The 16,461-nt window shown below is 25.8% G+C and overlaps 1 protein-coding gene across 1 annotated transcript; it reads right to left on the reverse strand.

Moving 5' to 3' along the window:
* Positions 1-8,498: 8,498 nt before the first annotated feature.
* Positions 8,499-14,981, reverse strand: LOC132922317 (protein inturned). Its single transcript, XM_060985777.1, has 19 exons — positions 14,677-14,981; positions 14,371-14,617; positions 14,125-14,311; positions 13,973-14,058; positions 13,628-13,902; positions 13,466-13,555; positions 13,322-13,399; positions 13,083-13,245; positions 12,977-13,021; positions 12,848-12,907; positions 12,519-12,787; positions 12,350-12,451; positions 9,725-9,813; positions 9,585-9,665; positions 9,342-9,514; positions 9,218-9,279; positions 8,953-9,142; positions 8,794-8,894; positions 8,499-8,729 (listed from the first exon to the last, which is right to left on the reverse strand). The coding sequence occupies exons 1-19, from the start codon at positions 14,781-14,783 to the stop codon at positions 8,615-8,617; spliced, it is 2,520 nt and encodes an 839-aa protein (XP_060841760.1). The 5' UTR covers positions 14,784-14,981; the 3' UTR covers positions 8,499-8,614.
* Between the last annotated feature and the right edge of the window lie 1,480 nt (positions 14,982-16,461).

Genomic DNA, 16,461 nt, shown 5'->3' on the forward strand with positions numbered 1-16,461 from the left:
AAATATAAATTTAAACATACACAAAGACAAACTAGCTTTATGATAAGAAAAAAAATTGGTAATTTATCAACGTATTATTAAAATAAAAAGAACACCTAAAACCGTAGTACAGTATATTATCTGAAAATAAACCATAAAAATTAAATATAATTTAAGTAAATATTCATAATATACTGTACTACTGTTCAAAAAATTATAGTATTAAACAAACACAGCCTTGCGACATTTATTTTTGTTATTCAGATGAGCTTCTTAATCATATTGCCAATCGTCCTCCGGAGTGGTGCACCGCTTCCGTAGAAACTCCAAATTTTCTTCATACGATCTTCATCATGATTCTAAATGGGAGTATAAAGATATTTTATGAAAATAAACAGCACGAAATGAAAAGGAGAGTACTTGTCATGTACTGAAGACTGTTATTTAACGACTGTTCATTAAGACTATTATAGAATTATTAATCGTCTTCGACGAATGTCATCGATTGTCGTTATAATATGATAAATCTATGGTTTTTTTTTTATATAACTGTGATATTATACGATCTATTTTTCTATTTTAGCTGTTTTACATATTAACGTAAAATTGAAACATATAAACTATAGACCAAATCTTTATAGATATTGCAAAGTATTAATATTTTATTCTAATGAAGATGATTACAAATTATTTAATTTAATCTATAAAAATAGTGAACTAAACAAAAATAATTATATTATTATATATATTTAAAAAAAAAAGAATTATGATTAATATCGTTATGTTTCTGAGTTATTATTTCTGCATTCTTTTGGTTTTAGTCACGCAGTGCTTTAACTTAATCTTACATATTCTTACATGTAAACTTACATATATATATCTGAAGACACCTATCATAATAGAAACAAATTCATACATTTCCTTTATTATGGTTTCATGTAACAAATGTCAAATAGTACCTATAGTCAATGCTTTGAGGAATTTAATTTTCAGTATCATTTTACAAAATAATCAAAAATTACATTAAATTAAAGATAAAGAAGTAATTATTACAGTGTTGCTTTATACATTAGTGATTAAGTTTATTACTGTAATTAGTGTGTGAAATTTTGAAAGAGACAGTCAGTCAACCTTCATTAATAAGTATAATTTTGATGTATTATGACTTATAATATTATATGTTGATTGTCGATTGATATTGCTAAGTATTTTATTTTTTTATTTTTTGTGTAAAGTTTGACAAGCTACATTTTTTTCGAAAACATTGCATTAATCATAAATCATAATTATTATTATAATATTGTATAAATAATAAATATAATTTATATCGTATTATATTGTTGTTATATACTTTTGAGTCAATAGATACAACCCTTTCGTAAAATAATTTGAATAAATAATATCTTAAGATTAATCTACGTATGTCAAAAATGTCCTTGTGTACGTATAGTATAACATGTACAAAAAACTTTTATGTCCCTACAAATAATGTTTTAAATAATAACAAAATATATAATATCGTAAATATACATAATTTCAAAATATTTTGAAAAAATACTATTTGTAAGAAATACATTCATAAGAATTTAATTAAAGTTTTAAGTATCTAAGATTATTCATTTTTGAACTATATCAAAATATAAAAATTATTTGAGAAAAAATATTTATTTTTAGGGTGGGTGTATAATAAACATTTAATAAGTTATAGGTATAATACTGAACTTCGAATAGTCATAAAAAATAATGTGACTTTCCAGTAAACATATTATTTTTGTTTTTGTTTTTGGTAAAAAAAAACTAATGAGAATTCCAATATAATATTTTTAAAATGTAGATATAAAAAGAAAATATTTTTATGAATATCTGACGAAAAAATTAATTTGAACATTTTATAGATTTAGCCGAATATAATCAAAATTTTAATTTTAAACGTTTATAAAATATACCGTGACTATACATTTTTTTATTACAGTAAATAAGTGAACGATCGATGAAATAGCCTGTATTAAATTTTAAATCATATTTGCATATCTATAATTTTTTTCGGCTTAATAAAAAAAAAAAAAATTTAATTGTTTTAAATAATGAAAATGCTTTTAAAATTACACAATTTACCTATAGAGAAATCATAATGTAGATAATTGGTAAAATTTTCAAAATTCTATAATTTGCATTTTTTAATTAAAATTAAATTAATAAATTATTTTGTCGATATTATACAAGTATATAGCGTAATAATACATTTGTTTTTTTGTGTTTTCGATATTATGACAAGATTAGAAATATTTTATTTTATTTTACTATTAACCACCCAAAGTCCTAATATAGATCATATTTGCTACAATAATTTATGACAGAAAAGAAACTTCATAATTATCAAATAAATATACATTCATTGCTATGTCCAGGATCCAAGGTATACTTGACGACTTAATTTTATTCTTAGCTATTTTATACATTGGATCAGTGGTCAACCTTTTTGGACTCTCGGGCCACATTCACAAACTAAAAACTGTTTGCGGGCAAGAAAAGAATAAAAATTTAATATACTTAAATTATTTACTATGCAAAAAAAATAATGTTTAGAACTTTAAGTAGAAAAAAAAATTCGTCGTTTTAGAATTTAAAGCGGGCCGTAGACAATAGCTCACTGGTTGCCGGCCATTGCATTGGACGATTGGAAATAAAATATAAGTCTGTCATCCAAGTATAGCAGCTTGTACACGTCAATAAATATTTATTTTAAGTATAAAAGATAAATTTGCTATTCCATAATTATGGGAAAATTAACTTACGTAAGTATTCTTCGACGCTGTTCGGCGAAATCGAGCTGTACCACATTTACAGTTCAAACGTGCAGCATCACCACCGAAGAAACAGCTAGCTCTTATTTCTTCATTCGTCTTCTTTGCGCTCCAGAATGAAATTATTGAAATACTCTATAAAAATGAGAGCACTTGTCATACACTAAAGGCTGTTGTTTAAAGACTGTTCAATAAAACTATTAGAATTATTAACAGTCTTCTACGAATAACAACGATTGTCGATTTGCCACGGATGCTAAATATTGTAATAATGTGATAGATCATATGTTTTTTTTTTATAGAACTCTATGTGATATTATAGTATTTATTTTTATATCTCAGCGGTCTTGAATACGAAACTTTTGGTATTTAATTAATTTCATACGTAAAACCATAATAATTATATATCCTGAAATTTTTTTTTTAATTATAATTTTATTATTTCAATATTTTTTTGGTAAAATTTTTCACCAAAAAATAAAACCATATAAATATGGTAATATTTCCAGCTATTTTGTTTTTCCGATATTATGGCGAGATCTGAATTTTTTTTATTTTATTTTACTATTTACCAACCAAAGTACCAAATAGATCATATTTGCTACAAGAATTCATGGCAGACAGAAAATAAACTACATAATTGTAAAATCATTATACATTTTTCGCTACATATCCAGGATCTAAATTCTAAGGTGTACTTATAATGACTTTATTTTATTCTTGGAAATTTCATCATTAATGCATGATCGGTAACCTTTTTGAACACTCAGGCCACATTCATAAATTAAAAACAGTTTGCAGACCAGATAAAAATGAAAATTTTATATTCTTAAATTATTTATTATGGAAAAAAATATTGTCTAGAACTTTAAAATAATAAAATATAAATAAAAAAAATATTGCAGTGTTTTAGAATTTAAAACGGGTCGTATATACAATACCCCGCCGGTTGCTGACCACTTCATTGGACTGGACGATCGAAAATAAAATATAGGTCTGTCATCGGGGTATCAGCTTGTAAAATTCAATAAACATTTATATTTTATGTTATGTATAAATAGTAAATTTATTACTACCCCAAAATTATAAGAAAATTAACCTACGTAAGTATCCTTCGACGCTTTTCGACAAAATCAAGCTGTGCCATATTAAAGTTCAAACGTGACCGTCACCGAAGAAACAGCTATAGTTTATTTCTTCATTCGTCTTCTTTACGCTTCGGAATGGAATTATTGAAATATTTTATGAACAATTGAAAATGAGAGTACTTGTCATGTACTGAAGGCTGTTGTTTGACGACTGTTCAATAAAATTATTAGAATTGTTAATTGTCTCCTACAACGATTGTCGTTTGCCATGGATGATAAAATATATTATAATAATGTTTTTTTATAGAACTCTGTGTGATTTTATAGGATTCATTATTATATTTCAGCTGTCTTGCATACGAAACTTTTGGTATCTAATTAATTTCATACGTAAAATCATAATAATTGTATATTATCCTGAATTTTTTTTTAAATTATAATTTTATAACGGTTTTATACGGTTTAGCAGAACTAAATGATTAATAATTTTAAAAATATTTAAAAGTTCAATCATTAAACTGATATTACATACTAAATAGTTAATAGATTATAATCTATTACATATAATAAACAAGGACTTACAAAATTAATAAAATTAATTTCTAAATACAAGCAGTTATTCACATTCAATTCGTTATACACATATAGTCACATATCATTTCCGTTTCGGTACCGTCCTGTTTAGGAATAATACATACTCATACTATTTTTACTATTTTTAAAATTAATCGATAAGTTCTAACTAATATGCTCAGATAATTTGCGATATTAATATATATAATAAATGCATCTATTTATGGTATTATGCTATGTTAATTTTATCCTATAAGTGAATAGTCAAAATATTTTGAAAATTATAATATTTATAAGAAATGCAAACATTAACATTTGTTAAAATTATCAAATAACTATAGTAATTCGATTTTAAATTACTACAAATAAACAAAAATCGGTTGAGCAGAAATAGTTATTACAGAAATATAAAATGAATATCCAATGTCTTAAAAATTAAAAATTCAAACAATTATAAAAAAATATTAATGCGTCTTTTCGGAAAACTTTTTATTTTTGTTAGGGATGAAAAAAAACTTATATTAGTCGGGTACTCGGTCGGTTAAAAATGAAAAATGCTATTTATACAATTAATATAAATATAAATTATTATTCTATAAAATGGGTCTGCAGGTAATATGACGATTATGTATTTACGGTCTCACGTATTTTATGCATTGCGCGTTGGGGAATAAAATATATATGCATACGTATACGTCACTCGGCGTGAATAGTAGAATAAAATATGTGCTTACGTCGATTACATCGTCCGGGTAGCCGATTGTTCATATAAATAAATATATTTTATTTTAAGTTTAAAATGTAAATTTAATCCTAAAAAGAATAAGAAAAAAACTTACGTAATCGTAGACTGTTCCCGGGAAACCGAATTGTGTCAATCTTCAGTCTATACGTAGTAGTGCACCGCCGCCGAAGAAACTGCAAATTTTCTTCATATCGATCTTCGTCGTGATTCTAAATGAGAATAAAAATTCATTTTTATGAAAATAAACAGCATGAAATGAAAATGAGAATACTTGTCATGTACTAAAGGCTGTTGTTTTACGACTGTTCAATACAATTATTAGAATTGTTAATAGTCTCCTACAAATGACAACGATTGTCGTTTGCCATGGATGAAAAATATTATAATTTTTTTTTTTAATAGAACTCTTTGTGATTTTATAGTATTTATTATTATATTTCAGCTGTCTTGCATACGAAACTTTTGGTATCTAATTAATTTCATACGTTAAACCATAATAATTGTATATCCTGAATTTTTTTTTAAATTATAATTTTATTATTTCAATAGTTGTTTGGTAAAATTTCTCACCAACAAATAAGACCATCTTCGACCAGCATAATTTTACATTGTACACAATGCATTAATGCATTATTATACATTGAAAATTGAATTCAAATTGTACAAATTCGTTATAGTGACATACTTAACCTAGTCTATAGTAGCTATACAGCAGTTTACGGGTTGGTTGTAATAAATGGTTAATAATTTTAAAAATATTTAAAAGTTGAATCATTCAATTAATATTACATACTAAATAGTTAATAGATTATGATCTACGATCTACGTATAAATAAAGAAGGACTTACAAAATCAATAAAATTAATTTCTAAATACAAGCAGTTATTCACATTCGACTTGTTATAATATACACATGTGACTATATCATTCCCGTTTCGGTACCGTCCTGTTTAGGAATAATACCTACCTACTCATACTATTTAGTATTTTTTACTGATTTTAAAATAATCAATAGGTTCTAATGTTAATATGCTCAGATAATTTGCGATATTAATATATATATATATATAATAAATGCATCTACTTATGGTATTATGCTATTGTTATTTTATCCTATAAGTGTATAGTCAAAATATTTTGAAAATTATTATATGTATAAGAAATGCAAACATTAACATTTGTTGAAATTTTCAAATAACTATAGTTATTCGTTTTTAAATTACTACAAAAAAAAAAAACAAAAATCGGTTGAGCAGAAATAGTTTTCACAGAAATATGAAATAAAATATATCTAATAATGTCATCAAAATTCAAAATTCAGACAATTATAAAAAAATATTAATGCGTCTTTTCAGAAAACTTTTTATTTTTGTTAGGGATAAAAAAAACTTATATTAGTCAAGTACTCGGCCAGTTAAAAATGAAAAATGCTATTTATACAATTAATATAAATATAAATTATTATATAAAATGGGTCTGGTAATATACTAATATGACGATTATGTATTTTTGGTCTCACGTATTTTATGCATCACGCGTTCGGCAATAAAAAATGCATACGTAAACGTCACCCGGCGTGTAGCAGATTGTCCGGTGCAATAAGTATGTATTTATTTTATGTCTAAAAAAGTAAATTAAAGCTCTAAAAGTTTAGAAAATCAAACTCACGTAAACATCGATTTTTTTGTGAAACTTAGTTGTGTCATATTTAATGTTCACACGTTCAGTAACCACATCGCCGACCCAGGAACACCTTTCCTCGTCCGTCTTTACCACGTTTCGAATTGAAGATATTGAGATATTTCATAAAAATAAGCTGAACAGAACGGCATATGCGTGTAAAATATTATATATATTAAAGTACGGTTTAACGATCTGTACGTCTATTTTTTTCTCCGTTAAAATTATTACAACCGTCAATCGTCTCCGACGAATAGCGAAGATTGATGATTACCATAGACTATAGATTAATATGATAGATCCATATCCATAGATTATATACTGTATTATTATGTTGTAATATTATTATTAGCCAGACATTTAAATTTATTCGGGAGTCTGCCGTTCGAGAGACTCAATTGTGTACTTATATAAATTTTATATGCACGGCGGGGTAGATTGTATAGATGTTGTTCAGGACATTGAGACTCATTCAAAGTTTCTGCCATTGGCATCGCATAAATTAGTAATTAGTTGTTGTTATCGATATTTTTCGCCCGTATTATTATTGAATGACACCAGTCTTCTCATTATTAATGTACAAATTTTATAATATTATCAATAATCAATATTAATATCGAAAACCATCATATAATTATTTTCCAAATAGACAAAAATATTAAATTATAGGTACTACAATTTTCTTCAAACTTTTTTATTGCTTTACTACTTTTTTTTATGATGAGTCCGCCGTCTCAAAGACGCCTGACGAGCCGCCACTGCAGGTGTTAATAAGTTTATGGTATAAACAACTTAAAACTAATCTACATAATATTTTGAATACTTCACTGTTAGTGTTAAATAATAATATACGAATTGGTGTCTTTAAATAATATTTTTGTAATAACTTAAAACAAAATAGATAATTATACCTATATAATCGTTATTTTTCGTTAAAATATACAGTTTTGTCAATATTCAAATTTGGTATATGTACTAACAGTAGCGCCGAACACGGGTATGAACTGGTGAAAATTCCCCAGAAATATTTATGGGTGGGTGGGTGATAATCAAAAATAGTTTGTTATGCAGTATCTTGTATATATAGTTAGAAATAAATATAGTACCATTCGAATGTAACTAACTAAACATTTTTTTAGTAGGTGGGTCTAACACCAGCATTTTTTTCCCATAACATGAAATATAGATCGGCGACACTGGACTTACGACTAATCTCTGAGACTGGGAGTGAGAATATGAATAAAGTTAAAACTTTTAAGCAATAATAATAATATAATAGTAGCTACTAGCTATAGTTATACTAAGTTATATTCTACTAATAATATAATATATTTTATTAATTATCCTAGACTGACAAATCATCTCCGTTCAAAATTGTTTTTCATATACAATGATACCTGTCATTGCATTCAAATTTAACACATCCGTTATAGTGACCAGTGATCTACTCTCCATCTCTACTATACAGCAGAGCGATACCCACTTGCCCACCTTTTTTTAATTTTTTTTTTTATTTGATTCTATGGATTGATTTTATAATAATTGTTTGTGTGTATTCACGATAAATTGTTGATGAAATGCTTTAATTTTTAATTTTTAGGGTGGTTTTAGATAAAAAATTGAATCTAGTTTGTACATTGAGAAAAGTTCAAAATTTATTAATACCCAATATATTTTTTATAATTGGAAAAAACAAAAAAAAAAAAATGTAAAGATTTTTGTTTATTTTATAACATAATTTGTTTCTATCCAGTTGTGTAATTTGTACACAACTTAAATGCAATTTCAACCATATTTTGAGGTATCCCTTCTTCATAACAAACATATAACTCTCGTTTATTTGGTTCTTTGAGTAATCTTCTGAAATGTTGATAAATTTGTATTCATGATTTTAAATAATAATTATCTTAAAGTAATTACTCACCCCATTACCCAGAATTTTATCATGGATGATTTTTTTGGAGAATCCGTGTATGATGAAGGTATTTGAAATAAAACCCCTATCTCATTTATTTTATTTTCATCCTAAAACATAATTTGAAATAATTTTCATTTATTTATTTTTTATGGCATGCATGTATACCTGATTTGAATCATCAAATAAATCTCGTATTATAGTAACAGTTGAATTAAATTTGTCATCAATATTTTTGAATAAATCTTTAGTTTTTAAATTATCTTCATTGTATATGGACGGTGAACATAACATGACACCAGTGTGACAGTTTATATCAAGATAACGAAACAGCATACATAATTTACCTAAACCAAATCTAAAAAAATATTTTAATATTAAATTGTAATAATTATTATTAATTACTAATCATTCGTTAATTTAAAATATTTACTTATTAGGTAATACAGGTAAATTCTTTGCAATATCAGTCATATCTATTGACCGAGAACCATCCTAAAATTAAATATATAAATTAATATTTGAGTATTCCCTAATAAAAACATTTATAATATTACTGAAATGGTATATTCATCTTCAGAATTATCAGACCACTCAATTGATGAAGCTTTCATCATGCGTTCAGCTCGACGACCAAACACTGGACCTTGCACATATGTGCTGTCTTCTGTGCTGGGCGCTCCACTACTCGTTAAACTTGTTTCAGAACATGAATCCAATTGTCTAGAATCTGTTATAATATAGTTTTAAATTATCTAATGTAATGCAATAATTCAATTGAATTATATTTTATATCTTACCATTAAGTAACTGTGAATTTGATGTGATGTCATTTTTATGTTTTAGTATAGAAATTATTTCTGGTTTTTTTGATTGCAAACCTGAAAAAAATTGTATTATAATTTATAATACAAACAAAAATTCATAAAAAATATATTACCACTTGATTGTTTATTATATACAGACATATTTAATCCTGTATTTTTTATGTTTTCCATTTGGTGTATTTGTATAATATTACCTTCAATCCTACAAAATAAAGATCGATTACTAAAATATTCAAAATAAAATGTGATATTACGTAAATCTATAAAAGATAAAACCATTAGTGATGTGAATTACATATTGTGTTATATTGTTGTTAAATTAATCAAACATATAATTACATTTTTATTATTCCTACCCCCTGAATTTTGTAACATTATTATCAAAAATTATAATATATCACTTATAAAATGTGACTTAAATTAAAATTAATAAACTTATCAATATTGTTACATAGCTAAAAGTCATCATTTACAATTTAAGCTATTTTATACATGTGTCCAAATCATTATTAACTCATTGTCATAGGCGTGTCTAGGCCTCATTCACAAGTCGTGCACAACAGTGGCATGTTCAGGAGAATAAGGTTACTGCACTAGAATTATCAATTTTTATAGTCTTATAAGCGTTACTTATAAGTCCACATGATGAAAATTAAAAAAATATATATGAAATCAGAAACTGAAAAAAATGTTATATTATGCACCACAATTTATAATATAAGTTAGATCAAATTTCGTAGAACATGCAAGACCCGTAAACACACCTATGCTCATTGTTAGTAGCTTTAGAGAAAAACACAATTTCAGGATAATTTTAAAATACTTTCAGTATTTTGTAAATGTATTAAATAATAAATAATCATGTATTTAAATAAAACTGATAAATTATTGACTCCAAAAAGGAATCTGACACAGCTGACTGACAAAACGAAGAAGAATATGAATTGAAATTATAATTTACTTAAAGGCTACTGCAGAAGTCTAAATTGTTATATACTCACAGTGTTAACATACCAAACTCATCATGGATCCTAATTAAGTCTTCCCTATATGATAGATTATTAACCCCTTCCTAACACCTCAAAGTAAAATCCTGACTTTTTATGTAAATTATTAATTAATAATAACAATTTTATGAGGATAAATTTTAATTTAAATTTTTCCTTTGAACGATTTAAGAAATAATATTTCTTATTATATTTAGTTTATTAAAATTATTGTATTAAATACTGCTGAATACTATAGACGTTCATTAGTTATTACCATTAAAATATAATATATAATATGTGACATAGGATTAGGAACACAATGTTATAATATATATTTTACAATCAAAGTTGCTAACATAGGTAGAGCTTGAAAATAAAATTGTGCTGAGGATATATAATATGTTATAATTGCCACAGTGTCTATAACAGTGGTTCCCAAACTTTTTTCTGTGACATATAATTAGTTATTATAAATTACGGCACACTTTGGATAAATATTACAGTAGACACCGCTTATAAAGACTCACTTTGTGCTGGTCCCAAAATGAGTCTTACAACCAAATGAATCTTACAGGCAAGTGGGAAAATAAATTTTTAATTACATATTTATGAATTTTATTTTACTACATATTTTAATTTACTTTAATACATAATATTACATATTACCTACTTATTATTGAATAAATTTAAAAATTCTGATAAAAAAATTAAAATTATAATACATATTAATAAAAAATTATTAAAGATACATGATGTATTTATTATTTATGAAAAAAATTTGTAATTTTGGTTTGTTTTGAGTTATAAACTAATATTTTGAAAATATATTTCTAGTACTCATAATATAATAACAATAATTGCAAAAAATGTGAAATGCGATAAAATTTGTTGCTGTACATACATTACACACATTATAAAGCATGAATTGAAACCAGAAATAACACAAAACAATAAGTAATTTTTGAAAACTAATTTATTTCTAAATTTTAACAAAAAATGTTTTTTTACAATTTTTTTTTTACAAAATTTGAGTCTTATAACCGAATTTTTTATAATGTATTTGGATACGCCCGGATTGTTCGAGATGATTTTAGTCTAATAAGAGACCGAACCTTACATCCATGAGTCTTATAAGCAGCGTCCACTGTATCTACTTTTCAAATATAAGTGGTTTAGGACCGGAAAAAAGTTCAAGTTATTGCAGCACACCTTTCAAATTTCACAACACACCCTTCACAAAACACTGGTCTATAAGGAGTCTCATAGCTGCCGTAGAATTTAACAGAAACGTATGTAATACTTAATATTATTATTTAAGTCATACACAGATAAGAAATTGATTGTCATATGGACCTCAATGAGATATTATATATGCTTGTTTGAAAATAATAAAAGTATTTCCAGTCATAAATCATGTCAAACTCTCTTGTAATTGTTTGACATTCTACCTTTATAACTGAACAGCACCAGCATATAAAACAATAAATACCATAAGGTCAATAAGATCTAAAAGAAATGTACATAAAATGATTGACAAATACCATTGTACCATTTGTACCTCACTTTAAATTAACAGTGCTGGTCAACTTAATTATGATTCATTAGCTTAGAGTGTATGAAATAAAAATATAGATTTTATCATGTATTTAATTCAAGTAATTTAAGAATATATAGGTGTTCTAACCATGGCTGAATAATGATAGGTTAATGTTATATTGTAATATTGTATTATACAGAATTATATAGTACCACTTTTCTGCAACTTCATCAACATTCATATTCAAAATACTTTCTAATGTATCTTCAGCTTCTTCCACATATTCTACATTGGGTCCATCAAGTACTTCATTACTGTATCAAAAATAAAAATTAAATAAAACCTAACTATGTACCAAAATTATTCTTTTTATATTTTTACTTTAAACAACAAGGACCAACTTCAAGAAGTGTTGCCATAAGATTATTGCCACGTCCAACTATTAATAAATACCATTTAGCTTTTGGTAGAGTGTACACAGAGCCAACAAATGTATTATTTGATCTAACTGACGAAGGATATACTCTTCTAAATATTATTAAACGTTCTAAGTATTCTGAGTTAAGCAGGTGAAACAAACCATTTTGTAAGCAAAACATGTGAATATCTAAATGATCTTCATAATTTAAGTGAGACGACAACAAGTATTCCTATGATAAAATGTTAGGTATAATTCAATTAATGCAATTTTAATGTGTCAATTTAATTACCTTGTAATAAATTGATGTACCAATAATCAAGTATGGTCTTGGTTCTCTGGTGTCTTCACACTAGTTAAAAAATAAAAATCATGAAAATAAATGTTTTAGATAATAAACTATGTGTATAAAAATACATACTACATAATTGGCCTCGAATTCATTTAATATATCATCAAGTTCCATCTAAAAATAAATATTAACAAATGATGTATTTAGATATATATAAAAAAAAGTGTATATTTACTTGAATGCTTCTTAGCAAGGGAATACTCTTAGAAGCAGGTAAATATTTTTCAATCTCATGAGAATTTTCTATATTATGAAACATATTAATATCATATAACTCTGAAAATATGATTGTAAAGTATTTATCTAATGAACAATGATTATCTTCTTTTGAAAAGCAACTAAAATTATAAAAACAAATATATTTTATATGTAATAAAATAAAATAAACTTAAGGGTATGGAATAAACAAATTACCTATTTAAATTTTCATAGCAGAAACATAAATTTCTTACTATATTAGAAGCCATCCAATCAGCATAAGTTAAATTTAATCTAATCAAACATAATAAATCTATAAATATATTGTGTCTGTGTGTATTACTATCATATAGTATTTACTTTGAATCTGGTGCAATAAAAATAAATGTTCCTTGTCCTTCAAACAAAAATATTGAATGAACAAGCTGATCGTCACATATCATTGATGTACTAAAATATAAAATAATACAAAGAAAATATGTAAAATATACTATTTTTATAATTTATAGTTTTTTGTTTTACCTTCTAGTCTGGTTTTTGACAATCTGTGGAACAATGTGGCTAATAGTTTGAAAAGCTCCTTTAATTTGATTAAATATTGATAATGGGCCAGGATACACATAAATAGCATCTGGGTTTTCAGATTTCAAGTACATGACAGCCACAGGATATTTAGCAAGTTCTGATACAAATTCATCGTTAATAGTCTTCAAAGATAAATAACTTGATAACTGTTGGTTATTGTGTTTATCGTCACCAACTAAGCTAACTGCGACTCTTTGAACAACTAGCATAACCTAATAGCAATGTAAATTAGATTGTATAGTCCATTATAACTATTCAATATTGCGTTCCATAAAATATTACTGTAGCTGGTGGAGTTATGTTTGATAGAATTTGATCCAAAGTTTTAGCTGTGACAATTTCTCCATTAATAATTTTAAGCCAATCTCCTATATATAATATAATAATACATTTTTATTCAGATATGAGAGATATATATCAAATTACAATAATACCTATTTTTATAGATCTCTGGTTATCGACAGGAGTATTTGGAATAATTGATGCTACCATTATACGCAAACCGTCTTCAAAAACTGTTGTTGTTAAGCCCAGTAGTTTTTCAGTTAATGTAGCTCTTCTACCGAGATTACTATAACTATCATTTTCAACTTCAACTGTCACTTCTCTTACCTCACCTTCCTAGAATTAAAAATATATGTATACTCATCCGTATTTTACTTAAGAACTAAGGTTCATACTTGTGTGTCCAAAAAAGTGACTTTATTAGGATTTCCAGTATGTTTGGAGCCATCATTTCTATCTCTACTCCTTTTTTTACGCTTCAAAAGCTTAACCAATTTCCCTGCAGTGGTTTTGGTTTTTTTTGGTGCATCATTTGATTCAATCTTATTGTGTTTGGTATATTTTGTCTGTTTTCGAGGGGAACATTTAACAAAAAATAGTTCACCCTGGTCATTTATTTCATTTTCCCATTCAAAATCCGAACTTAAGAAATAATAAATATTATATAATGAATATTGTATTATAGAAAAATATATTCTTACACATTTGAGTTGACATCGTTACATTCACAAGATGAATGAGTTGAAGAACTATCAGTATCACTTAAGTACGTTTTGAAAGATTTACCAAAAACGTTATTTTCATTCATATTAAAAAAAAACTAATGGAGACTTCAACAGTGGTAAATTAAACAATATAAGTAATAAAATATAAATTAAATGAACAGTATGAATATAATAAGTAAAAATAATATGACAAATTGAAGGAATTAAGTTATTATAGACTTTAAATGTTACCATTTACACTATAGAGTACCTAATATTACTCTATGATTTACACCTTGCAGGATGTACATTCTTATCAATTCTTGATGAATCTCATCAAAACATAGATTACTCTATGCATTGAAATTTCATATTTCTTGATAATGGAAGTAAAAAATAAAAGTAAATAAATATAAGTACCTATATAACTATATAAGTAATAATAATCTTCATATATTAATATGTCTATGCGCTATGTCTCTATGGTATGTAAGCAGGGTAAAGATACGTATCTTAGATTCAATTGTATCTTGTATCTCGATACAATTATATGAAGTATCGAATATCTTGTATCGCGATACATTTTTAGTCAATGTATCGAGTATTTCATAAAATCATTTTATCGAAAAATACTCCATACATTAATGCGATATTTTGAAAAATTAATTTTTTAGGAATATTTTTACTCGCCTATCTACCAACCGCGACTGTTTGACTATGTTTAAGCATCAGCTGAGCGTATGTTTTCCCTGGCTGGATTTATTCATAATCCTACCATGAATAAATTATCAGATATTACTTTTGAAATATTAGTATTTTTAAAAGGAAATAAGAAGTTACAGGGGCGTAGCCAAAGGGGGGGATAATCAGGTCACAACTCCCCCCCCACGAGTTTTTGAAATCCCTAAAAAAATGGCAGAAATATTTTTCGAGATTGAAAAACTTTAAATTTGATAATGACATTTTTTTTAGTTTTTCACCAAAAAAAAATCTATCGTCAAAACAATTAAACTTGCCATCAAATATTTCGTTAATAAAAGTTTTGATTATATTCTATATAATATGTATTTGTTATTTGTATAATTATATACGTTGATAAAGTATAAAGCTTTAATCGTATAAAAATTAATAATTATCTTGGTTTTCAGGCAATGTTTCCGTTATTCTCCCAAGTCATGATTATCAGTACCTAATATCTATATTTGGATTGTGTTTTCGTCTATTTCTAGCGAAATTTAAATTTTCCCCATGAGGCCGAGACATCACAGTCTACAACGACGATTGTACATGTGCATACGGTCTAGTTAATAATAAAAGTATTTGTTATCTTAGACTCTTAGAGTATTGACTAGTGCGATTAACGGACGTATGTCGTTACTCGTTAGTTATTCGATGGTATTCTTTATTTTCTTTGTCTATGATGGTATTTTTGTCTATGGTGGCACAACGTGTTAATAATTTTTGATTAATTTTATTAATTAATTAAACTAGTACCTACTTATACACAATAAAAATATGCTTAAGTAACAAAGTCTGTATTTTGTAAATGATTAATAAATGATTAATAACTAATTATAAATACTTAATACTAATTAATAAAAAGGTGTAGTATAAATTATAAATCATTATATTAGTAAATATAGTACCTATAATGTCAATGCTTAAGTTATTTATATATTATACATTCGTGTAAAAAAATGTCTGCTACATGGAGTAATGCTAAGCTTTTAGGGATTTATATAAATATAGGTAAGTTTAAGTAGTTTAACAACAAATTTTGGC

The sequence above is a fragment of the Rhopalosiphum padi genome, chromosome 2 (genome assembly GCF_020882245.1).
Source record: "Rhopalosiphum padi isolate XX-2018 chromosome 2, ASM2088224v1, whole genome shotgun sequence".
Classification (NCBI taxonomy): Eukaryota; Metazoa; Arthropoda; class Insecta; order Hemiptera; family Aphididae; genus Rhopalosiphum; species Rhopalosiphum padi.

What these genes read in the sequence shown, in the direction of transcription:
- LOC132922317 (XM_060985777.1), bottom strand. Translation starts at nt 14,783, where the DNA reads ATGAATGAAAATAACGTTTTTGGTAAATCTTTCAAAACGTACTTAAGT. An exon ending in GTTGGTCCTTGTTGTTTAAA is followed by an intron (nt 12,452 to 12,518) that starts GTAAAAATATAA and finishes TTTTTGATACAG; the next exon opens with TAATGAAGTACTTGATGGAC. An exon ending in ATAAAATTCTGGGTAATGGG is followed by an intron (nt 8,730 to 8,793) that starts GTGAGTAATTAC and finishes TCAACATTTCAG; the next exon opens with AAGATTACTCAAAGAACCAA.